Source organism: Corapipo altera, unplaced genomic scaffold (genome assembly GCF_003945725.1).
Source record: "Corapipo altera isolate COAL_440 unplaced genomic scaffold, ASM394572v1 181, whole genome shotgun sequence".
Taxonomy (NCBI): domain Eukaryota; kingdom Metazoa; phylum Chordata; class Aves; order Passeriformes; family Pipridae; genus Corapipo; species Corapipo altera.
In genome coordinates this window covers 409784-434910 of record NW_020884999.1, presented here as the reverse complement: position 1 = coordinate 434910, position 25127 = coordinate 409784, and the positions used below count along the sequence as shown (strand labels likewise).

At 42.9% G+C, this 25127-nt stretch overlaps 1 protein-coding gene across 1 annotated transcript; it reads right to left on the bottom strand.

Annotated features, from left to right (window-relative positions):
- Window positions 1-2: 2 nt before the first annotated feature.
- On the bottom strand, window positions 3-25093 carry PITPNA (phosphatidylinositol transfer protein alpha). The gene is made up of 12 exons (XM_027666835.1): window positions 24924-25093; window positions 19894-19924; window positions 14445-14590; window positions 13799-13890; window positions 10117-10124; window positions 9150-9224; window positions 8690-8773; window positions 7527-7604; window positions 6502-6612; window positions 4767-4889; window positions 3975-4044; window positions 3-2896 (listed from the first exon to the last, which is right to left on the bottom strand). The coding sequence occupies exons 1-11, from the start codon at window positions 24941-24943 to the stop codon at window positions 3997-3999; spliced, it is 816 nt and encodes a 271-aa protein (XP_027522636.1). The 5' UTR covers window positions 24944-25093; the 3' UTR covers window positions 3-2896; window positions 3975-3996.
- Window positions 25094-25127: the final 34 nt, after the last annotated feature.

The window sequence follows — 25127 nt, the reverse complement described above, 5'->3', positions numbered from 1 at the left end:
GGCTCTGTCTAGTATTTTATTAGATTTCGTTTCCAATATGCCTGTATTGGAAGATTTAGGAGACAAAAAAGGCACAAACTCACATTTAAAGAAACGACGAGATAATCTAACCCTTTCTACAAAGTGTGTTGCCAAAGGAAAAGAGCACGATGAACCCATCGGGAGGTGGCGGGAGGCCCAGCGGGATGAACCCAGAGGGGTGTGGGATGTGGGGGGCGAGCGGCCCCACCAGCAAACCAGTCTAACCCAGGCTGGGGCGAGGGACCTGCCTCCAGACCCCCAAACCCACCTGCTCTGGATGGGAGTGAGGGTCCCAGTGCATCCATCGCCCCTGGACAGACCAGTGGAGGATGGAGCAAGGGTCCCAGCGTATACATCCATCCTGGATGGACCAACAGCAGATGGGAGCAACAGTCCTGGCACATCCACTGCCCCTGGATGGGCCAATGTCCCAGGGCCAATCCCGCTGGGAGCCGACAGGTCGAGGGGTTCTTGCCAAAGCTGATGAGAGATACGGCACGGGAACGCTGCGTGATCTTCGCTATGCTCACTAGCAGGAACCAAGCACTGAGACTGAAGGGTCTTTACAGGATTTGTCTATCCCAAGGCTGAGGGATGCTTCCACTTCGGATCAAATTGGAAGGAAAGAAAACACAGGGCAAGGGAGGTGGGGAGGGAGCATTCAGGCTGAAGTTCCTGCAGTTTTCCTCCCCCCGCCTCCAAGTTTTTCCACTAATCAGGAAAGCTTTGTGTAAAAGCTCTTACTCTGAAATCAGAGGATCAAAAAAGGATTGCACGGTGGAATGTTACAATCTGCTTCCACGGCGATTAGTGTCATCGGATGGAAAGCCTCTTGGATAACACAAACTGAAAGAACAAGTGTGCTGTGTGTATTCTCAGGTTGCCCTCGAGTGTAAGAATCCCTCAAAACGTAACCAACAAACACGAACAGAAGTCAGTGCATAAATTCTCAGTTAAAAATACTTCAAACTGAAAGAACTCTAACTGGGGCCTACACTCCTAAAAAACTTCTGGAACAGCTACAGAACATGCCATGAAACATCCTGGTCCCAAATAGCCTCACAGATTAAAATTTAATTTCTTTACCTATTTTACAATAAATTTGTTTTACTTCTGCCTGGTGAGATTGCTAAAAACCCCTCAAACCCCACCCCAACCCCACAGAACCGTCTGAGGTCACTGAGAAGAGCCTGCCAGAGTTACTGGTACAATTCAGAGCTTATTGCACTTAGACATGAGTAAGGCAAAATAACAAACTAAAAATAAAGGGATAAACTGCCCCCTTCCCAGAAACCAAACGCCATCCTCTCCCTCCAGAGCATTCCTATCTTCCCTCGCTCTGCAAACAGTTCTGATCCCAGCCCTTGCTCAGCATGGTATGGGATCATTTCAGGATCTCCTGCTTGCAGGAGCAGGAAGGGCTGGAGGAGTTGGTGCATTACAGAATGCTAAAAAGACTCCTCAAAAGTGGTGGTGCACCCACGACTGTTTGGCATTTCAGTATTTCATGTTAGTGCTGCCAAATACAGAAGTGGAAAATAAAGTTATTACTACTCGGGGAAAAAAAACAAAAATCAAATATTGTGCCTTAGGGCATTAGCAAAGAAGTAGGATTTTTTTCCTCATATTTCTCATATTTAAGAAAGCAGCATTTCTTTGTTCTGCTTAGTTGATTGTCTAAAGCTGTTATCAACATAAGGATAGTTACAGTAAGTATTTGAGTTCATTAAATAACCAGAGCTCTTTACATTAACTGTATCCTTCGTGATTTATAATCACCAACAAATATCCTGGAAAACAACTGCAGGTTTTTGTAAGTTATTTTTTTATAGCACAAAAGCAGATATTTTAGTCATTCTTGCAATGGGAAGAATATTATTGCTGAGCAGAACCACCACTCCAGGCATCTGGATGTAACCAGATACCAAGACTTTACTTGTACACCAGCCTTTGCAACATCCCAATTGGTCCAGGGAGAATCACATTATTATTAGTCAGTCACTTTAGCTTTGTAAGTTATGGGAAATCTTGGTAAACAAAGAACCAGGAAGTTGCAACATCTGTCAAGAAAGATTTTGTAAGACTGACACACAGCTGGAGGACAACAGAGCTACAAGGGCCAAAGGGACCACGGACCCCTAAATTGAAACTCAACAGGGAAGTGCTGAAGGTCCCAGCACAGGGATGCTGATCACAGCTCCTGGGCAGTCTTTAATCCATGGATGCTAAGACAGAACAAAGTAATGCCAGGCAGGAGCCATGGATCACAACTCATCACAGACCAAGGACTCTCTCTGGCTGCTACTCATTATATATTCAGATTACCCATCATTAAATATCTCCCCCTGGGAGCAAGAGCCAAAGCAGAGCATTTTGTGGAATCGTTCTGCACTCTAAAATACTGACAAGTTTCCCTCTCCAAACAGACATTCAAAGAACGGTGAAGGGCTGGGCAGAAACAAAGGTGGCAGTTTATCCCACATGGGAAAAAAAAAATTAAAAAAAAAAAAAAAAGAAAAAAGAATCTAAGTCACCACATCACAAGACTATTTTAGCTAAAAATGTCACTTGGAAATCAAATAGGGCCACATGGAAGTTGGTCTGAACACAATGAAAAAAAGAGGAGGGAGGAGTTGTAAATACAGCGATCTCTAAGTCACACGTCTCCGAGGAGCTGCCTCCTTGGGATACACGTGCTAACACTGGAGTGCTTAGTACCAGACGGTCTATTTGCTCACAATATTAAGGGGCATCTAGAATTAGCTATGGGAGGTTTAAAATCGCCTGCCGATTGGATAGAGAAAGGCTTGATCCAGAGATGGTCCGTCAGTCAAGAGTGTGGATTCCCTGGGCCTTCCTGATGACTGTCTTGAAACTAAAACAAAGAGACAACAGGGAAACATTTTAGAACAGCTCTGGAAGAGCAGTGTGCCAAGAGAAGTGTCAGACAACCTTCAGAGAGCAAACGTGAGTCACGCTGTCACCAGGTAGACAATGGCAATACAGCCCTGCATCATGACATTGCAGCATGAACCCAGAGTAAATGTGAATGAAGAAGGAAATAAAAAGGTTGAAGTTGCATTAAAAAAATCATCAGGATTCATCAGAAACTATCAGAAGATCCCTTCAGGCACTCCCTCACCTTGCTCACCACCTACCACCAACTAACCAGCAGTTAACAGGACGAGCAGAGGTAAACAGTCAGTGCTCCAGGAGGATGTGGTTCTGCCCCACCCCATTCTTCCCAGGTATAACTGGGATGGTATTTTACTGCCCTAGAAAAGCTGAGGCTAGTTACCTGGACTTCTCAACATAAATGGACAATCTCTTCTTTCTCCTTGCCTTCTTACTTCTCTAACACTATACTACATTCTTCTACAGTGTCTAAGAAAAATTCACCAAAACCGAGCTCCAATTTGATGACATAATTTAACAGAATAGAAGGAGAACAAGTCAAAAGCATTGAAACTGTCATTGCTGCTTCTCCTGCAGTGTGAAGTGTTGCTCCAGGCCTTAGCCCATTAGTAAATACTGCTAACAAGCAATGCAAGAAATAAATTCCTTGCTAATATTCTTGGAATGTCCAATTTCCAACTGTATCTAAGTATTTGCAGGTCCAACTTTCTTTTTTTGAGGCACAAAAGTTTCTCTTCAAGTCATGGAAAAGTAACACATGCATTACAGAAATAAGAACAGCAGCAAAATCTACAAAATGTTCTAACACATTTTTCTTACACTTCTCACTCAGACATTTCTTCAGAATAGATCTGAAATGAGACAGTAAACTCGCTCATCAACCTGTCAGTGAAACGAGTTCACTATAAACACAATCAATACCACAGATTTGCCTGTCAGAAGCTATAAGCAGGATTGTTTCTTACATAGACTTTCTGGGGGGTTTTTAATTAAATAATAGAGCAATACAGAGCTTGTCAAACTCCCTTGATACCTACAGTGCACAAGGAAGGAGTCATATTAGTCATCTGCAGCCGACATTCCTTTCACTGGATCTTTTTCTCTCATCTGAAAGAGGAAACAATATTTGAGTACTGATTCTCACACGTTATCTCAAAATGTATCAGGATGGAACACATTAAGCTACCTCGTGTATGTAAGACACTGATTATACCTGAGCATCCCAAATCAGTGGTTGTGAAATGCACAGGCAGGCACCATTTCTGGTTAAGCTACAGGATTTGGAACCATTATCCAAGGAGCAGAGTGTACTTGAAACTATAATGAAATATCCTGAGGCATGAAGGGAGAGAAGGGTGCAGTGCAGGACACAAATCACAGAACAAGGTTCTCATTATTACCAAACTTGTGTTTCTTAGAGTAAGAATCCTGTTACATACCCTCACTACCTGCTTATAGTATTTAGAGCTAAAAAACCTTTTACTCAGCTGGTTTTTGGCAATGAAGGAGGACAAAACTGACCATTCAGCTTTGGGTAAAAGAGACCAGAAGATATTAAAGCAGCAAATGAATCACTGACACTCAGACCCTCATTACCTGTGGTTCAATACATTTCCTGGCTCAACAACAAACAGAAGTCCACAATGATCAGAAGGAGATGCCAGCACGATGGAGTCATGGCAAAATCATTCAAACCACACACAGCATGACCCAGATAGCAGGAGGACAGTACACACTCTGCTCTGACAATGCACCAGTCTTTCCTCTCTACTGTACTGGAGAGAAGCATTTTCTCACACAACCCACACCTGCCCTGCTTTTCCACTGACCTCATCCAGCTGTCTCTTGGTCTCCTCCTCCATCCTACGAATGTCCTCCATAGTCAGATCAACCCACTTATCGAGCCAGCAAAAGAGCTGCCGATGGAAGTTTGTGAAGAGACGCTTTTCTTGCTGCAAAAAGAGGAGGAATAAAACACAAACGAGCTTAGTCACAGGGCAATTACCATGGATCTACCCGAACTGTTACAGTTTTCAGAGATGTGTACACTGAAGAATCAGCTCTCTCGCCCACCTTTCTATATAGCTGCCACAATTGGAAACTGGAGATGGCTCATTTTTATTCTTTTAACAGAATATCTAATCTAGAGCCTTGAATCCCCAGAGAAAATGTCTTTTTTTTTTTCCCCCAAGCCTAGACAGCAGTCTGCACACTGCATTGAAAGAATTAGTGAATGTTTTAGTAATTTCCTTTGAATTGACAGTATTGTTCTGACTGAAAAAAGTGCTCCAAGTTGGGTTTACTTAGAGCACGAGAGCTGGCCTGAAGGTGCAGAAAACAGGAGAAACAAGCATTTTTAAAATAATCCTTAAACTTGCTAAAAACTGGAAGTTAGGAAATGTAAAGGGCTGACATACACCTATCTTGCTTTTTTCTTTTGCACTGACCCAAAAAAATGCCTAAACTTGTTTTCCACAGCTGAAAACCTTTGTGCAGAGGTAACTAATGTGCACAAGCTGCTTCAGGTTTGAAGCAATTTATCTCCATTTTATAGGAGATAAGCTAGACAAAAGCATTATATTAGACAGGGCTATAACATGCCTCTTGGAAAGTCCTCATTAAGGAAAGACACTTCAGTTTTACCCATTATGGTTTCATATCTGATAACCTGCTCTTATCAAAAGCAGCTCGACTACTTTGAACCAAACCTTCATAAAGAAGAAAGGGATTGAAGACACTGCTTTGTTCAGGCCTTTTGTTACACAGGTATTTGAAATCCTGTAGCACCATGATCATTCCCCTTTGGAGTTCTCCTTAGATTATATCACCAGAGAATTGCTTTTGCAGAAGCAGCACTGTAGTTTATCAATATTAACCACTGAGAAGTCTCTGTGATCTGAAGGCATTGGTGTTTTATGAACGTGGTATTGCCTGGAGAATCACACACACTGATTCCCAGGTGCAGCATCCTGGTGCAGTTTATGGGTTATGGACTCTGCCACAGAAAAAGCTCTTTTCAGGATACCAATTTTGCTTTAAGTTAATGAAGTTTCCTACCCTCTGCCTGTTTTTCAAGCAGCAGACTAGGAGAGGAAAACATGACTACAGTGCTAGGACTTGCCAGAAAAATCCTCAGCTGATCAGGATCAAATAGCTGAAGCTGTAACTATCCCCCCACAAAAATGTCTTGCCCCTAAGCAAAGTAATTCTAGTATAAATGGCATCATCTCTTCATTCACAAACCAAAAGTGACTGCATTTCTCAGGCTGATCTATTAAACACTGTAAAACAGCCAATTTACCTTCATACACTGGAGTCAAAAGGGTTCAATAGCCAATTCACAGAAAATCAGCCAGCCCTGCCCTTGGATTAGCAACAAATTGAATCCACGTTTAACTCATTGCAGGATTTCAGAGGCCTTGACTACACAGCCTATGGTGATATGACTGGATTTCAAGTTACTATCTCCAGGCAGGACACAATATCAGAAGCTTCTGAGGTGCTACAGCAGGTAGAAGATGAAACATGCCCTGTTTCAACAACTCTCTTCATGAAATAACTCACCTTCTGTATAAAGTTCTCAACTTTATTTTGCAGGCCCCACCACTTGAACTTGACTGTTACCAGCTTGTAAGCACACATGTATGGACAATCTGACTGTTTCCCCAGGTCCTTCTGCAAAGACACAAAGATATTCACATTAAGAGTCTGGCCAAGTGTCTCCAGGAAAGCAGCTCCTTCAGTCCTAACCATGAAGTCTTTCCACAATTCCTCACAATCCTCTTGCATCCTTACCCCTTGCTTATCTTTAACTGACTAGTTTTGTCACATCTTCTCTCACCCCTTTTTCAGGGTATAGAAGAGCATGATGAAAACAGACCTTGGGTTTCTGCACAGGTCGCCTTCCCTCCATTTTGAGAGTGGACTATTCCTTCCCCTCCTCTGTTGTCCATTTTTTCTTCAATTAAAACTATGTCTTTCAGTATTTTCACTGTTATGACACAACTTGGTTTCTTTAAAAGTCTCTTGACAAAGTGTCCCTATCTAAAACATTTTGGAAATAGATTATATCATCTGAGTCACCCACATAATTATTAAGCCCTAGAGAAAACTCCATAAGGTTTCCTACTTCCTTTTACAGGAGTCATATACACTCTTCCCAAGTGAATCATATCAGCCTCAGCTTCTGCCAAGTTTGCCTCCTAGAGATCAGACTTGCACACCCATAGCTCCCCAGATCTCATTCAGGGTCCCTTTTAAAGACTAGTATCATATTTGCACTTGTAGAGTCTTCCCATTCCAAGGATTTCAGTGAAAGGTTAAATACTGTTGGTCATTACTCAGCTATTTCATCCTTGAATTCTCTTGGGTGGACCCTTGGGCTGAACACCAGGCAGCTCTGGTGATTTCTTGGAACTCATTCTTTGTACCAAATTCGTTTAACTTCAGAATGGATTCACAGCTGAGTTCCCTGTTTCCTTCTACAGAAGTGAATCCAACATTTTACAGATATATCTTTGGCTCCAAGCCCCAGCATCTGTACCTCAGTCATGAGAGCTGATACAGCTCCTGAACTCATCAATACATACCTTCCAGTTGGGACCCAGAGGTCCACGTCCAGTCTTGACAGACTTAAATTTTGCTGGATCTTCTTCTGCCTTGTAATCCTATTGGACAGACCCACAGGATTAAACACAAGTTATCCTACTGTTACCCAGCCACTCACTCTCACAAAGGATGTATTTTTCTGTGCAAAGAACTAACCTCTAACCGTCTTCTCAAGAGCTACTGTTTTCAGACTTCAACACTAAGTCAGGCACTCTTAAAGGAAACATATTTCTTCCCCCTGTGCTGGTTCTAGACCTGTGTGAAGTGGTATCAAACTGATATGACCTTTGTAAGGCTATCAGAAGATCTGTAACCCCTCAGGATATGTTTCCTGTAATCACTTGTTCTTTGGGAGCTAAACACTGCTGCTACAGAAAACAGCTACACTCTCTGGAGCTGTGGTATCCAGGATTTTTCACAGCACTGCTTCAGTGTGATGCTCACATGCTGCACACTAGAAGACAAGTACAGTCAAATTCATAGTACCATCAAAAAGAAAGAGGCTTCAGTTATGGTCCTTATTGCACTGGAAATAAGTTTGCAGCATTCAGATGCTATTTATGTTCTACCAATTCATCTTTAGTGGAAAGAAAAGCTAAAATAAGTATCCATTCTGGTTTAATACCCAAGACCAAGTTTGAGAACAGGTACCAAATATGGTATCAAATACTATTTTAAAGTCAGGAAACTCAAACAACATCCCATTTTCATGCAGTTGGGGGTTTTTTTCCAGTCCAGCACAGAAATATCCCTTACTTTCTTACAGTAACTGTAGTGATTCTTAGAACAAAGTATTAGCTACATGACTTCAAGATATACTTGTGAAGCCATGGGTCAGGTTCAAAAAGAAGGTAGGTTCAGAGAGATCCTGTATGGAAAGGGCAGTGTCATTCCCTGCCAGTCAAACAGTCAGCTGCAGTGCTGTAGAACTACACTGCCACATGCACTGTAAGAAGGCAACACATTTTACAGACAGTGTTGACAGAGCTTTTAAAAGAGCTCTTCCTCTAGCTTGCTGGAACTTTTAAGGAATGCCTTCACTTGTCCTGCTACCTGTGACCATTCCTGGGAACACAAGCTGTACATTATCCCTCTTTTACCACAAGGCCTCCCACACTAGGGAGCTCTTACCCACCTACCATACCTTGGGAAGTACTTGACTCCGATCAGCAATGTCTATATAAATGGCTTCTACACTCTTCCATACCTCTGGCTCCAGTTTATGGACCTGCAGTGAAAGAACAAGACCAATTTAACTGGTTCAGCTACAGAACATTCCCATTCTAAGGTGATAAAAAGCCAGCAGGAGATGCAGACACCCAGAGCTCCCTTTCCACGCACAGAGAGGACACTGTGGTAAACACACAGTGACAGATCTTCTAAAGAAGCAAAGGTGCTCACACAGAACAAGTGTTTGGGGGCCAATTTTATTCATGTACGTGAGAAGCCAAAGGAAGGAGGCTCTGCCTTGCTAGTGAGATAAGCATTTCAAATCCAGGAACACAGTGAATAGATAGCTCCACACAGCAATTCTCTAACCTAGCACAGAAAGCAGCATTGTGACATTAAAGAGATGAGTAAAATGACATGACACAAGTACTTACATTCTCTTGTGTTCCAAGATCTGATTTATGCCAGGTTTCAATTTTGATCAGGAAGTCATCCTTCATATACTCATTCTGTCATCAAAATAAAGCTTCTTGTTATTCTCAGAATATGTAACTTGTCTTCTTATTAGCTAGATAAGCATTAGGAGAGTCAACTCCAAGAATTATAATTTGACTGGGGTCTCACTTAGGGAATTTCAGAATTATCTGTAAACACATCATTGCTTTTAAGGAATTAGTGATCAATTAATTTTGCTAAGATCAAATAAAGCACAAGCTGTTCACTGAAAAAACATAAGTTCCATTGTTTTAGTGAAACATTTGGAGTTTACAAATATCTTTTTCTTTAAAGGACAATATCTGTCACTCTTTTCATAGTTTAGAAGGGATAACATAAGTTAACTAGACAGAAACCATCTTTTCAAAGAGATTATCGATCTAGCACTGAGTATATATTTTGATGCAATTCTTCAAATTAATAACAATATTAAACTGATGTGTTGAGAGCTTTTGACACTGGAAAGGGGAAGGACAAGAAGCACAGTTCTGCCAAAGTAAGCAAAAAACTTTCCATTTCTCACTATTACTGTGAGAGGCAAAGGACTTCCAAAGGTAACCCAATCCTCCCTCAAGGGAGCAGAAACAAAAGCACAAGCCAGTGAAACACTCAGCATGAAAAAAGGAAATATCAAATTCAGAAGACAGATTACTCAAAAGGACATCCTGGCATGGGCTAACTGCCTTTTCCTCAGTTTGCCCAGGCAGTGGTACATGCCCATTTGTAAAGCTGAGCATTGACACAGCACAGACACATCCCTGTCCCTGGTCACAAAGTGTTGGGAAGGGGGGTTAATCTATGTGATCTTACAGTGATAAAAGCTGAAGTGCCTTTAGCTAAAGAGCTTCTTATATCCAGAACATTTCAGACATTATTCCATAGATCATTAGTAAAAGCAATACTTACTGTAATAACTGGTCCAAGAAATCAACACATGAAAAGAAAGAGATACAGTACTTTAGTGAAAAAGACTGTACAGCAACCACTGCCCTCCTCCCAAATATCAGCAAAACAGGGGCAGCTTCAGCTTCCCAGGGGGCTGCAGATACTACCGAGTTAAAAAACCATGGAAGTGGTTAAAAACCAGTGAAGTTCACCTCCTTCTCCTCTGGAAATTCTCAGGCTTGGAGAAACCCAGAGGAGCAGCAATTAATTATGTACTTCCACTTGTGCTCTCTGGACTCCAGCCAGCTGGATGAGAAGATGGAATAAGTATGTTCAGCTGACGGCATTTTACCAATCCTTTCTCAGCTTGCAGATAAGAAACCTCCCCACAGTTCTGGAGCAAACACATGCTGGATTTCAGGGCAATGAAGACCTCACTGTTCCTGCATGGGGTAACCAGACCCTCTGCATCTCTACTGCTCATGGTAACCAAACTCCCCGGACAGAGAGGCTCAATTATTCAACACAGAAAAGCCATTAAAGATCCTGTAACAGTCAGCATCTGTTCCACCTGAGCCATCAGGGCACGTTAGCAATTCTACTCAAGACTAAGGAAGTCTGAAGCTGGAGTGGAAGTTCACTGTTCTGTTCTGAAGTTTAACACGAGGGCTTTATTAAAGAGCAATTTGGTTTTAAAGGTACGATTGCAATTTGTGAGTTTCCAACCCAACATCCTGTAGACAGTTACCATCCCAAATCACCCACCATGCACATCCAGCTTCCTTAATTACCTACTGCTGGGTCTTGGATTGTTCCAAACCCCCAGCAGTCTGAAAATTGCTTTTTACAGCAATTTTACAGGCGGCCAATTATTTAGACTGACAAGTTGGGGTGGAGGGAGAGAACAACGAAGCAGAGCTGAGGCTAATTCTTAAAAAGCTGAACTTAATCTCAAAGAACATTATTTCTGCAGGAAGGAGGATTTTTTTCCTGCTAGTGCCAACAAAATAATGCCTAAACCAGCAATAATCATAAATCAGGGCCTTCCCACCTTCCCATGACTACGCTGCTGCCTTAAAACAGGTTCCTTCACCTTCTTAATTTCTTCCCTGTGGGGAAGACTCCTCATTTGTAAAGCAAACAAATTAATCTCTTTAGAAATGTCCATTGAAACTTAGATGCTCAGCTTGTTACAAATTAGGACTTGCTCTTGAGGTGTTACAGCAACAGCTCCTACACATTTCAGCTGAACTTTTAACTTCTCACTTTCTCGACATTTGGCCACAGGCCACACTTACACTCAGAAGAGTGGAACACACATCAAATTGCTTCTCTAAAAACATTTAAGCAACATTACATCAGACTGCAGAAAAGACCCAGGAACACTGTTCTCCTTGGCACAAGCCCACAGGTATAACTATCAGACAATCCTTATCACTTTTTACTGCAGAAGTTGTGAACGCACGCAACAACAACCTCATTTACTGTTCATACTCTCAAAGGAGCTAAGCAAGGCTTCCATTTGAAACACATAAAAACAACATATTACAGCACAAACAAGTGTGCAGAATTGCAGGAAGTTATAAACTAGGCATTTAAATCCCCTCAATCTGCAGGACTGCTTTGATAATGGCACATAATATGCATATTAAAGTAATAATTGAGCTTTTCGGGGAGATATTGGGAAATGTAAGAAGGATGATCTTATATAATAAAAACAAAATACCATGAGGCACAACTAACTAAAAGTGCTGCTTTTTTCCAGTTTAGAAGGCTCTGTGTAATAGCTGATGTGCAAGCAAGCAGTGCCTCAGGGAGCAGCACACTGACACCCCCTTGATCCAGGAGGACACAGGCACAAACACCAGGAACTCCTACACTCAAACCAGGCTTAGCTCTTACTGTGTCCCTGGCTCTTAAATTCCAGACTCTGGTGAGAGGGATGAAAGCCCTGCCACTCACTGTAAGCCAGAAAGGCATTTTGTGCTGCCCAAAGACTCACACAAGGCCATCCAAGGGCTTCTCACACACGACCAGAACACCTGAGAGCATCCCAAAGGAAAATGGTAAAGCACAAGGAATCCTACAGCACATCCATGGGTTCTTCCCTCCTGCCCAAGACCAGCAAGGGAAGGTTTCAGCAACTTTTCTGAGCTTTTCTTGATTCATGTCAGGCTGGCAGATTCTCTAAACAGATTTATCAGCCTCCGCATCAAAACTGCCTTCTGCTCCAACCCCCACAACAAAGCCCTTTCTGTCTCATATTATATTGCTGTTTATTACAGTTGAGGATTTTTTTGGCTTTGTTATCATTTCTAGCGTATCAAAATCTGAAATTTCTTTGACTGTGTTGGAAAGTCTCGTACTTGATTTTAGTATCGCTTTTTTCTTTTATTTTTACTTAAGCAGAATTTTAGCAGTGGGTGACTGAAGGATAAGCAGGTAGGAGTGAAAAAAACAAGTAACTCCAAACCTTTGTTTCAGAAATTGGTGGAGAAGGAAAAGAGGAGGAGGAGGAGGATAAAGCAGACATTTAAATCAGTTCAGTGTGCTTAACATGGAAAGAAGCTAGACATTTACCAGAGCATTTAAGTAATATGCAGCAAGAAAACTGCATAAAAATTAGAAAGGTTGCAAATAACTTTGTTTCCACATCTTGAATTATGTGACACATTAAAAATGTATCGTGCAGTTGCTCACAGTATCTGAATTTTGTATTTGAAATATGCATTCCACAAGACTTCTACATGTAATTTCACATACTTAAGTAACACCATCCTGTCCCACTGCAAAGCTTTTTCCTTCTTTTAAAACACTTCATTTAAAATTCTCTTAAGTAAAACTGTCGAAAAATATTTTTTTCTATATTGAGTTTCAAGTACAGTTGGAATTTTTAGGTTTCTAGTTCCCATAGCAACTGTACCACTACCAACTAGCAGAAAATTAATCCTTCAAAGATGCAAACAGCATAAAGCAGCCAAAAGCACTACAGAAGTTTGGAGGCAAAGTCAAATTTTCAGTTCCTACAGCAGCAAAGATCAGAAAAACAGTAGTGGTTAAATACTGTGGCTGGTAACTTCAGTAAGATACTAAACATTCCTGTAGAAAATGAGTTTGATGTTATTTCACCACTTTATAAAACTTCCAGAGCCCCACCCCTGCCTTACACATGGATTCACTTCATGCTTGTTGGATGAGATTTGGACAACTGTGTCAAGCAACTGTAGCATTACCTGCTCAGCCTTCACCAACCTCAGATCCTGCAACTGAGCAAACACCACCACATAACACTGCTCCCTTCCAACTGCACTAAGCAAGAGGCAACTGAGATCTGCCCTCTTCCCCTCTTGCATCTTCCACTGTTTTTCCCACCTGGCTACACCTGCATTTGAGTACATAAAATCATCCCTCATATTTATTTCATTAGTGTTACACATCTGTTCCCTTAGCAGGACTAATATGTTCCTCAGTCTGTTCTTTTCCCCTGTCACTCAGTAGCAGCACAACAGACAAGGGCACTTCTTTTAAGTCCTCATATTTTGCTTTTCCTGATCACAGAAAGGTGGTAGAGAAAAGAAATCCAAGATTTAAGAGCTGAAACAGCTTCCATAATGGTTGCTTCCTTCCTTATCCCCTCCTACCCTCGTCCCCACCCTCAGAAACCAAAAAGCCAGAATCCAACAGTCCTTCCTCAGGCACTCACCGGTTCTGCAGTAGGGATAGGCATTCCAAGCTTTTTCATGTATATTCAGAGCTCCCTCAGGGGCCAGCATTCTCACAAATGTTGGCACCTTGCTGCAGAATTTGGAAATAGGAAGAAAGGAATTGATAAGGACTTCCTGCAACGAGAGCTCTGGCCCAGACACTGTGAGACAGGCAGGACATCACCCAGAATGCAAATGCTAGAAATATGCACTTGGGCACATTGGTGGAATTTGTAGAGCTCTCCCCACCCCCAGTACAATGTTTTCCAGAGATGCCAAACTGGACATGTTAACATAAACCGTCTTTACATAACAAAGGATATAAAAAAGGAGAAAAAAAAATATCAGAGGCTGAAAGCAGGTTGAAATCTAGGAGGTGTTTTGCTCTTTAGCCAAATTCAAGTATGAAAACATGGGGTAACAGGATTAGACTTGCTTTGAAAAGCTCAAAGCCAAATTTTCTTGGGACAACAGCCACGTTTACAGGGGTGGGTAGGTGTACCAGCGATGCCCACTGCCAGCTGCTGTTACACTCCTGCGTGTCTTTCAGCTTTTACATCATCTGTGATTTACAGTTGGTGCAACCCTACTGCAGCTTCTACCAATTCCTCTTGCCCAACTCTGGGAGTACAGTGCTTCCCATACCTCTGTAAGTGGTAGATCTTGTGTGTGTACTGCCCACGCTCTCCATCTCTTTCGTAGGGTTCGTTCACCAGGACCTCCACTCCTTCGCCTCCTCCAGTTTCATTTTTACTGGCTTCTGCCACAGAATACAGCTGCCCCACTTGATACTGAGGAAGTTAAAGACACAGTATTATGACAGCTATAATTTAGCAGAAGTAATAACTTCACTAGATGATGCCAAGGACAAATCCATTACCTGGGGAGAGGGCAGAGAAAAGGACACTCACTTGTACGGCGAGATAAGAAGCTCATTTAATCTCATTTGATACAGAAAGCTGGAGTGGTAGTTAGGAGGAAAGCACTGCCAATAAAATAGTTACCTTTAACCCTTAAATCTCAGGCTCCAAACCAACACAAAATCAGGAGAAAGCAGAAAAGATTAAAGGAGCATCAGGATAACATTTAAAGAAAACACAGATGAATTCAGGAATACTGTAGCAAAATCCTTTGTTTTCACTCTTTTTGGCACAGGTGTCCCAGTTGTTCAGGTCAAGTGGAGAGTAAAGCACTGCCTGTCCTGAATCAATAAGCACACAGTACTGCATCCACAAGAGTCCTGGGGAACTTCACACAAAGTTTTTTTACAAAATGCTGTCACTGTTCCCCCTATTATTTTTCCTATGATCCTTGTTTTGGCTTGTGGTTTTTTCTGTATCACACTTCCTCTTAGCCACAAGTTTAAACCACTAACAGGGAGAGCACAGAATTACAACATGCAGTAAAATTTTTATCCTAAGATTATTTTTCAGTCTCTTACTGACACTCACTTGGCACATTATTTGCCAGAAATCACTCAAACCACTTGATACTATACAGTTGCTTTCATAAGAGGCAACTTGCACAAATGTTTCACAGGGAAGAGCAGAAGAAAAACCAAGAACATGAACAAAAGAGAACATTCTTCTCTGCATAAGATGTTAAGACTAATACACTCTTGCCTCTAGGAGCTACAAAAGGGGATGCAGAGCTCAAAAGAAACATGATCAGATGAAGAAAATTCACTCAGGTCTCTCTGAGGCAGAGTTAGATGAGCAAAGTTTGAGGATGAAGAAGCTACAGTACTAAGTCAAAAGGAAGTGTTCTAACTTAAAAGAGTTAAGTCTTCAGAACTCTTAAGCAAGCAAAACAGCAACTGTTGCCAAAGGCAACAGAACAGAGAGGCAATCTGAAAGGGTAATCCACGAAGCGTTTGGCGTCGGAAGTGCGATGACTTAAAAAAAACCCCACCAAAATCAAAAAAACCTCCAAAACATAACTACAAAGCAATGGAACACTGTTTAGGCCGTCTTCTGCAGCACAGAGCTCTGCACCAGAGTCAGGAATAACACTTAGCACACTGAAACCCAGCCTGGAAAAGTGGAATACAACCCAGAAATACTTCACTGGGCTGGTACATCTTCAGACACGACGGAAGAGTTCTACAGTCGTTAAATTTTGTTGTCAGAGTATCCAAAATAACAACAGCTCCCAAGCTCTCCGGTGTTTTGTACCATCTGGTGCTAACAAAGACCATGGAAACATTTATTCCTACTGGAAGAGCAGCTTTGCTGGATCTCTCCAGAAGGTGCTGGCCCAGGTTACATGAGCAGCCCTTGCTTGGCTGGACAGTTCCTGCACTGGCACAGCAGGTTGGGTTTCAGTCTGGATTCTGGGCTGCAATACAAGGTCCTGACTTCTGACATTTCATACACCACATTGCTTTCCTTATGATTCCCTACATATGACCCATACAGAAAAGAATATTCACCTCCCTCCAGAAGAGGAAAACACGAAGAGTTGTGAAACCTTAGAAGCAAAGTTGCTTTAGCACAGTTAAGAGTCACACATTCATAGTGAAGAGAGTTTGTGATAAGTTTGATAAATACAGTATTAGAGGGGAGGACGGAATGGCTGTGACTGGTTTGCAGCAGGTCCCAGGACAGGTCTCCAGGGGTACAAACTAATTCCTCTTAGTAACAATCTCTTATTCATTCCTTCTCCCTTTCAAATACGTGGGTCAAAGTTCACACACTAAGAGGATAAACCCTTTGGTTTAACATCTTCACCATTTAAACTTCCCTGTTATTTCTGAGCCTTTAATCGTATTGATAAAAAAAGGCCCAAATAAAATTGTCCCAATGAACAAATCCCACAGCATCTGCCTGCAAAGGTTAACAGAGAAACAGATCCTGGCTCCATGAATCTGGACTCCAGACAGCCCTAGACAGACCTATCCTTGCAGATCTGAGAGCTCCAAAAAAACCTTCTTCTCTTCTGCAAGAAACCATCCCTCTTGATCTGTGTCACAACACCTCTTATATAGCTGACAGGATATCTTCATTACACCAAAACTCTTTCAGAAGGCCTGATTTCAACACAGCCATCTCCAAGAACAGTTGTTTTCCCAAAAGCAGCTTTTTGAACACAATTAATAAATAAGATTCCTCTGCGTTTGGCAAGCTCCTTCCCATGTGAAAGGAACAAAGAGGCAGCACAGAATGTGTACACACAGCTCTAATCCATACCAGAATTTCGGTGGCAGCTGGCACGACACCCACACAGCCGCTCAAGACCACGCTCCCAAAGTTGGCACCGCACAACACGACGCTGGTCAGAGTGTGAGAGCAAAGGTTGGCACCCGAGATACAACAGGTGTTTTCCTTTTGGTCCCTGCAGTGGGACAACGCATAAAACACGGGAATGCAGCTTGCAGCCCGCACTTGAGCAGGACCACATTTTGGCAGAGTTTCCTTGTAGAAGACAGTCTGCTACAGTCTAACTCCTACATCCCAGCCTTCAAGTTTTAGTCATCACCAGGGCTTCTCTTCCCCTATTCTATTCCCATCTTAGCAGTTACTTGGCTAACTAGTCAGCACTGATCTCCTCAGTGCCCTCCTAATCACTAGTTTTCCCTTGAATTCCATACTGTTGGTTAAGCTCCCTTTGCCAGGGGTGAGGAGACTGAACACAGAATCCTCAGCATACCACAGAACCACACAGAAAGCTGTCAACCCTTTGATGATGCCTCAAAGTTACAATTAATTTCATTCCCTATTTTACATATTGGCATCAGACTTTTGTCAACAATTTGCATGCAGAAGGTGTGAACTCTTATGTCTCTGGAGAAAAAATGGCCCATATTAAACTGAAATCAGAAGTCCTCTTGCTAGCCAGAGATGTTTAATGAACAGCTACACAGTCAAGAGCCATAACAAGTCTCCAGAGTCCTGTTTAAGAGTTTTGTACACAAGGAAATCCTTGAAAGCAATGAAGTTTTAACAGCTGGTTTGTAGTACAGACAGCAGTGTGGTGACCAAGTGATGCACAGATGTGTCAGCATCTTTCCACACAGGAAGGGAGTGAAGCAATAAGCAGAGCAGTAGTCATCCTCTGAGTCAACACTGGAAATAACCTTTCTTCTTAAGCACACCTTTAACACTGCCAGATCACCCAAGTACATATGCAAAGATAAGTGAACTTTAGAACTCTTTCCACTCACGGAACTGACTCCTGAAATCTGGTCTATCATGGGAAAAAACACCAGACCTTGAAATGAGGCATCACTCAGGGACATGGTGACACCACACAAATTTTGGGAGAAATTAAGTTTGGTCAAGTTGGGGATCTATTCACAATCCGAGCACTGGACCCAGGGTAGAGGAACACACCTCCTGAAAACAGATAACCCCGGGGCACCCTCACACAAGGAGGTTGCTCCAGAGCAACAGATTCACTTACAGCCCAGAAGCTCAATGCCCCACCCAGGCAGCCCACACACAAGGCTCAAACGTGCCTGGCACTGAACAGCCACGGAGGGAAAAGAGCACAGCCAGGGACTCACTTTAACTGGATGAAGGCTAATCCTGGTATCAGAGAACTCAGAAAAACCCTGTGTTGGGTTCCATCCAATCTAACCCCCTCAAAGAAACAATTTCTATACTGACCTGCATATTCTTTTTACACAGTTTGATACCAAGGAGCCATATCACTACCAGGCAGGCTCCTGTTATTCAGGCTGAGGTCTTCTGTCCACTGGGCTTGAGTACCTTGCCATTTACCTTGTCTAACCTGCAAGTTTGCATCCTTTGCTTACTTGGTGAAGGTTATCATGTTAGTCCTTCCTTTGACAAGGACTTCCCCACACAAATAGCACTCAGGCACAATAAAAGACTCAAACATTCCTACTGTAACACTTCAGTCTGACTTCTGTTAAAACTACTTGAAACAGATGAATGCAGAAAGCATAAAAGCTACAGGTAGGGAGCTGGCAACAGACAGACTTCTGGCATTATAACACAGACCTAAAATCACTCTATGATCAGAGGCCTAGACTTTCCATCAGCATGTGATGCCTGTCACAGCAGACTGATCCACAGGAACAAGAAACTCAGTTCAGACACTGCTTTTGTTTTACTAGCCAGCCCCATGGCTGCAGGAATGCACCACACCAGCTCCTAAACTGTGTTCTGTCGAAAGAGTAGAGAGTTATAAAAGGGATATGCTTAAAACAGTGCTGCCATCAGCCAGCCCACCACTGTCTACGCCACAGTAGCTGCTATATTCAGAGGAAAGAAAAATGAACAAGAGTGCTGTTATCACAGCTCTCCTCAAGAGTTAGAACAAGCTCTTGATCAGAGCTCACAATCCTCAGGCTTACAGCCAAGGATCACAAGAAAAAAAAAATACATCCAGAAGAAGAAATCTACTGCAGAGGTCCTGTAGACTCTGTTAGTATGAAGGTTAAAAAATTCAAAACATTTGTATGGTGAGATTCTCTGTAAGAGTGGTGTTCAGTCAGAAGGGAGGAAGGAAAGGCAAGCTGCAACTCAGAGGAAAGAGCAGGGAAACAGCCACTGACTCTGCACAGCTACTCCATGGCCAGTCTGGTGAACAAAATCACCACACCCATTATAAACTACACTTCTTCTGTCATTTAGAGCTTTACCTAAACAAAAAGGAAGTTTTCTGTTTGTAAGAGCTAGAGAGGACAGGTCTTAAAGAGTCCTAGGAAAGATATACACAATATTTTTTTTGCTAAACCAGCCTCATAAATCAGGAGAAATTCTTGATCTGTGCTTACAAGTTTAAAAACAAAGAGTTCCAGCAACACACAGTTCAAAGGGTAACTTAAAATTGTACTGAAGCTTCCTCTTCATGTTAGAAAAGAACAATAGTACTAATCAAAAGGAAACTGTACTTTAAAATAGTCTGTCAACTCTAGATTTATAATCAGCGTATCTGAAAGTATAAGAGATCAGTGCCCTCAGACTTTAATTTGGTCAAAATGATAGCAAATGAATAACAGCTCACAGGGGTCCTGAAGACAGCTATATCCTTCTCTTGCATGTTCCAGTTTTTGTTCATACAAACTGCTTTGATCACAAGTTTATTTAAAGTCCTAAAGAAAGGAGGCAAGAAGAAAAGAACTTACCTCCTCCACAGACACAGGCAGGATAACGCGGCTGAAAGGGAACACAGAAACAGAATGTTAACAAATATCCCAAAATTTACACAGCAATGGCTGCACAGCTCTACCCTCCACCCAGTATTCCAGCATCCACCCAGTGCTACCATCCCTAGCCCTTACTCTTTAATCCCAAGACTATTTATACAATAACCTCAAAGAGAACCAACACGAGATGGGGCATAATTGCAATCCTCTCCTAAAACTCTGTAATTCAACAGACCCTCCCTGGTGATACCTCACTGCCCTACAAACCTACCAACACAGACCAACACAGTCGTGTGTTCCCTCTCATCCAGCCTTTCAGCAGCCACATCCCATTTCTCATCAAGCTGCTGCAGAGGGTTGCTCTGGGCCTCAGCAATTCTGCTGAGCTCTGCCACAGCCACAAGGCACTGCACATGTCCCAGAGCAGCAGGAAACAGCCCTGAAGGGAGAGCAGAGGGAAGGTTTTCTCAGAGCTCACTGCACAGGAAGGTGCTGCCACTTCTATACAGTGAGTCACTTCTTTGCACGTGGTGGTTTCCTGAATGCTTCCTAGAACTGACTGACTGGACAGCACAGCAAAAACTGCCAGAAATCACACAGTGGGTTTTTTTTGAAAAAGAATGAATGTAAAGCTGACAAAAATGCACACGTGTTGAGGCCTTTAAAAATATTGTATCTGTCTAAAAAACTAGATTTGTATTTAACTTCTGGTGTTGAACAAGGAACCAATGCAAGATACAGATATGAAATGGATACTGCTACTGTGGGTGGAAGAATTCCCAATTCTTTGGGAATTAGTCTCAAAGAAACTAGGACATAATGGGATCAGAAAAAAAGTCCTCTTTATTAGCAAACTGATTTTTAAAAAGCAGTACTGGTGAAAATTGAATTATTTTTTTTACATATTGCCAGCAAGACACCACAAGAACAAACTGCAAGAGAGGCAAAAGTTTACAGATTATGTAAGACTACTTATGACAGCAATGCTTTATGCTGGCTGCAAAGTACTGCAGAAAGAGCTACTGAGAGCTGCAGATGAAGTTCTGTGTCAATAAAAGCAGAATAATGCACTACAGGCACTTGTTTTCACATAACACATGGAGTTACTGAGCCCCAAATTGGTTATTGCCAACAAATATCTTGTGTCTTTATGAAAAAGCATCTGGAAACATCAGCTCAGTAGCAGTTCAAAAGTAAACCCAACATCACAACAAACACACACAAAGAGACAATTATGTCATTACATACTCTTATGTATTGATGTCTTGAATATTGCACATAGTGCTGATCACCTCATCTCAAAGAGGATAAAAGACAAGTGAAGGAAGGGAAAAAAAGATAATTGGAAATGGGAAAAAGCTTCCATGTGAGAAGAAAGCAGTTAGACCTGGCCTTTCCAGCTTGGGATCAAAAACAGCTAAAGGGTTCAGGTATGGAAGAGCACAAGAGATCATGAATGGTGTGAAAAAGTGAATGGAGAAGGAAGAGTGGCTGTCTTACAACAGAGCAATCAGTAAGCAACAAATTTTAGACCAAATCAAGTGTACTTCTTTACATCATGTCTACTGAAGTCGTGGGATTCCTTGCCAGACATGGAAGTATAAGCAATTTTTAAATGGGATTTGATCAAGTCATGGAAATCCATATGCCACTTACTGGTAGGATACACTGAACAGCAATTGTTGTACTCACTATTATATATTGTTTCCTGAAAATATCTGCTAAAAGGCAAGATGGAAGAGGATCTCTGGTCCAATTCAGTATGGTGTTCCTTACATATGGGAGGACAAAAAAAAGGAAATGGATTTTCACAGGTAGACCTGGTCACCAAGCATGACATCAGGTTAGTTACCTGGATAAAACTGCAGTAAGAATGAAAAGCAGGACAGGATGATAAGTAAAGGTGAAAGATCAAGAAAAAGGGAAGAAACAATGGCTTTGGAATGGAGTTAAAATATTTGTCTTTAGAAAACCTGGTGTAAAAACATTGATGTGGGCTAATGAAGTTCCATTTAGGAAACTGGAAGACACTAGATCTGAATATTTATCTTAGACTTCAGTGTTCATCAACGAAGAAACAGAAACACAAACAAGTTCAATGGTTTACAATTTGTTCAGCAAGCCAAGAATGCAGGAGTGAATAACACTTATAGGCAGTCAAGTAATAAAGAAGGAGGAGGGAAGACTTCTCAAGAGGATCTGGAGGAAAAGCTTCACAGGAGCAGCAATGGGAACAAAAATTACTAAGTTTAAGACAGAACTCGCTCAACTTATGAGAAATTATACAACGTGGTTGGCCTGAAAATGGTGAGGAACAAACATTTAAGATCCCTCTCAGATTAAAATCTGTCTCAAATGGCAGCAAAGGGAAGTACAGCTGCAGAGAAGGTCAGTGCCATCATCATCACTTCACAGGAAAGGGAAGTGAGTCTCCAGACTCTGATTCTCCTCAAGCTCTTCGATGCAGCTTAAATCAGAATAAGGAGAGCAAGCAAGGCTTCAACCAGCATTTACCAACCCTGAAACCAAAAACATGCAAACAAGTGAACAAAATCCATGCAGCTCATCTGCAGCACGGATGGGCAGAAATAAAAAGGGAAGTCTGGAAGTCTGATAGGACATCAAACGAAAAGTTAAAGCCATCACTGCATAACCATCAGGGCAGGAATCTGCACAAAAATGATGATACAGACTGACTGACAATAAAACAGGTGACATCAGGTTTCTGTTATATTGCTCTATTTCTGTAATGTCTCCTAAAATACCTGTGGAGCAGATAATAAAACCCATCTGATTGAGTAGGGAGAATGTGACAAGGGGTCACAGAGATGGAAGAATAATCTGTTCAGATGACATGCAGTTACAGACCACTTATATTTTTACCACCTGCACTAGGTAGGCTGTAAGGTACCTGTATGCAGTGTTTGGGCATGCAGAACTAATATAAATAACAGCAAAAAAGTCATAGTAAAGTACTTCAAATAGCCAGCTCACACCAAAAACAAGTGGTTTCTATATGCCTTAAAAAACTGCTTCCCGGAACAGGAGATTTCATCAACAAACATCTCAAATAGGATGTAAAATGAGCAACTTCAACGTACAACATCAAGAAAATACATATCAGAACCAATACAATGACACAGCTCAGAATGTGCAACTCTTAGAGACGGCTGGGAATCCCAAGAAGTGAAAAATAAATGCTCATTTCAAAGCACAGCAGCAACCTTGACTGTCCTTAGAGCCACATACGTCTTACTAAGGACACAATGAAGGGAACAGAACAATGTAACTAATGACAACATTTAAAAGGTTTGCTGGCCCTTCTGAAAATAGAAATGGAAGCCTGTAAAAAGAAACAAATGTAGGAATTTTTTGGTTTTTTAACCTTTAGTCTTAACGTTTACACTTCACATCTTGTTTCTGAAACAGGCAGTGTGAAAGACCAGTAGACGTGTTGATTTGCAGAGGTAAATAATACTGAGTAAAATGACTTTTGGAAGTGATGCTCATCAAAATGCACTGTTCATACGCTCAGAAACCTGAAAATTCCAAGGACAGATGTTCCCACCTTTACAGCACAGCTCCCTGGCAATGAGCTTTACTGTGGTACAGGGCAAGAGGCTGTGAGCAGAAGCACAAAAAAGACAGAAATAAACGAGCCAAGGTGCTGTAAGAGGGAAAGTAGTAAATTCATAGGAAAATATCAACAAAACAGAGGTTACAAAAGGAGTTAATTATATTTTCATGCATCTGAAACTAAGCACTTAGCCCAAGTTTCTGTTATCCAGTTTAAGGCTACAGAAGGTAACAATGTCTCTGTGTTACAAAGAGCAGTCCTGCTGCTGCTCTTGAATTCTACACTCCTATTGTTGGATAAAAATAGCAAGGGTTTAAGGACTGGGGAAAAAAAAGTTAATCAAGTTTAAAGACCAGCACAAGGATCAGTACAACTCTCAATATAGTTTTAATATTTAAATCCACCCCATGGTCCATAATCTGGCAAAGTAATTACTATAAAGAGGGCACAGTCATGTAGGTAAATGTGTCTAAGAGAAGACCTGAAAACCCAATTTATCATTGGGATCACTGATATATCCTACAAAGGGGAGAGGAAAATATAAACAGAAAGCCTCTTCCATCAGCCAAAAGGAGTTTAAAATGATGGAATGCACTCAACTTAAGAATGCACTTGAGTTAACCTTAAGAATTCAGGGAAGAACTACGTGCAGCAGTGTGCAGAGCTTGAAGACACCCAGGCAAAGTGCACCGCTCCAAGAGCATATTCCACGTTAGCAAGCCCAAAGCTGCTGAACCGAAGACTGCGAAAAGCGACCGTGACTAATAGTTCCACACCCTCGCCTGTTTTCCACCCCTTCAACCCCATCGCGGGGCAGAACGACCGCAGCAGCCTCAGGGTCAGCAAAGAACTCCAAGGGCCGGTTTCCAACATCCAAAAATATTCTGGCGCTACCTTATTCCAGGAGCTTCTCGCTGGGGACTCCACAGCTAAAGGCGGGAGGGGACCAACCCCAGCCTTGGCACTTGGCCCCGCTACAACGAGCAGAGGGGCCAAGACGCCCCCAGCCTCCCCCAGACCCCCCCCATGGAAACCACCGGGGCTGACATTCCACCGGTGCGAGGCCCTCGGCACCAGGACACCGGGAGCAACCCACAGCCCACCGCCGGTGCGGGGCCAAGGGGGCCGGGGGGGCCGGGGGGGCCCCGCGGAGCCGCCGAGGGGCCGAGCGGACCCGGTGCCCGCCGGCAGCCGCGGCCCCCGCCCCGCCGTGACCTTCACTGCCGCCCCCACCGGCGCCGCGGCCCTCACAGCGCTCCCCCTTCCCTCCTTCCCTTCCCTCCCCGCGGCCGCACTGCAGGGGCCAGCCCGGGCCGCCCACCCGCGGCCGCCCCCGCGCCAGGCCCGGAGGTGACCGGAGGAACGAAGAGGGGCCGAGGTCGGGAGGGTGTGTGTGTGTGGGGGGGTAGCAGCGGTTCCCCGCCGCACTCACTATTCCTTGATGAGCACCATGGCGGTGCCGCCGCGCCTGCCGGCCGGGCCAGCCCCGCTGAAGGTGACAAGGAGGCGCGTCCCCCGGGGGCCGCTCCGCTGCCGGACGGCGATGGAGCCGAGCGAGCCGAGCCGAGCGAGCCGAGCCGAGCCGAGCCGAGCGCGCCGCACCGGGACAGGGGGGCCGGGCCGGGGGGGCCGGGGC

What these genes read in the sequence shown, in the direction of transcription:
- PITPNA (XM_027666835.1), bottom strand. Translation starts at nt 24,943, where the DNA reads ATGGTGCTCATCAAGGAATA. An exon ending in AAGATCTACCACTTACAGAG is followed by an intron (nt 13,891 to 14,444) that starts GTATGGGAAGCA and finishes CAAATTCTGCAG; the next exon opens with CAAGGTGCCAACATTTGTGA. An exon ending in GGAGTCAAGTACTTCCCAAG is followed by an intron (nt 7,605 to 8,689) that starts GTATGGTAGGTG and finishes TCTGTCCAATAG; the next exon opens with GATTACAAGGCAGAAGAAGA.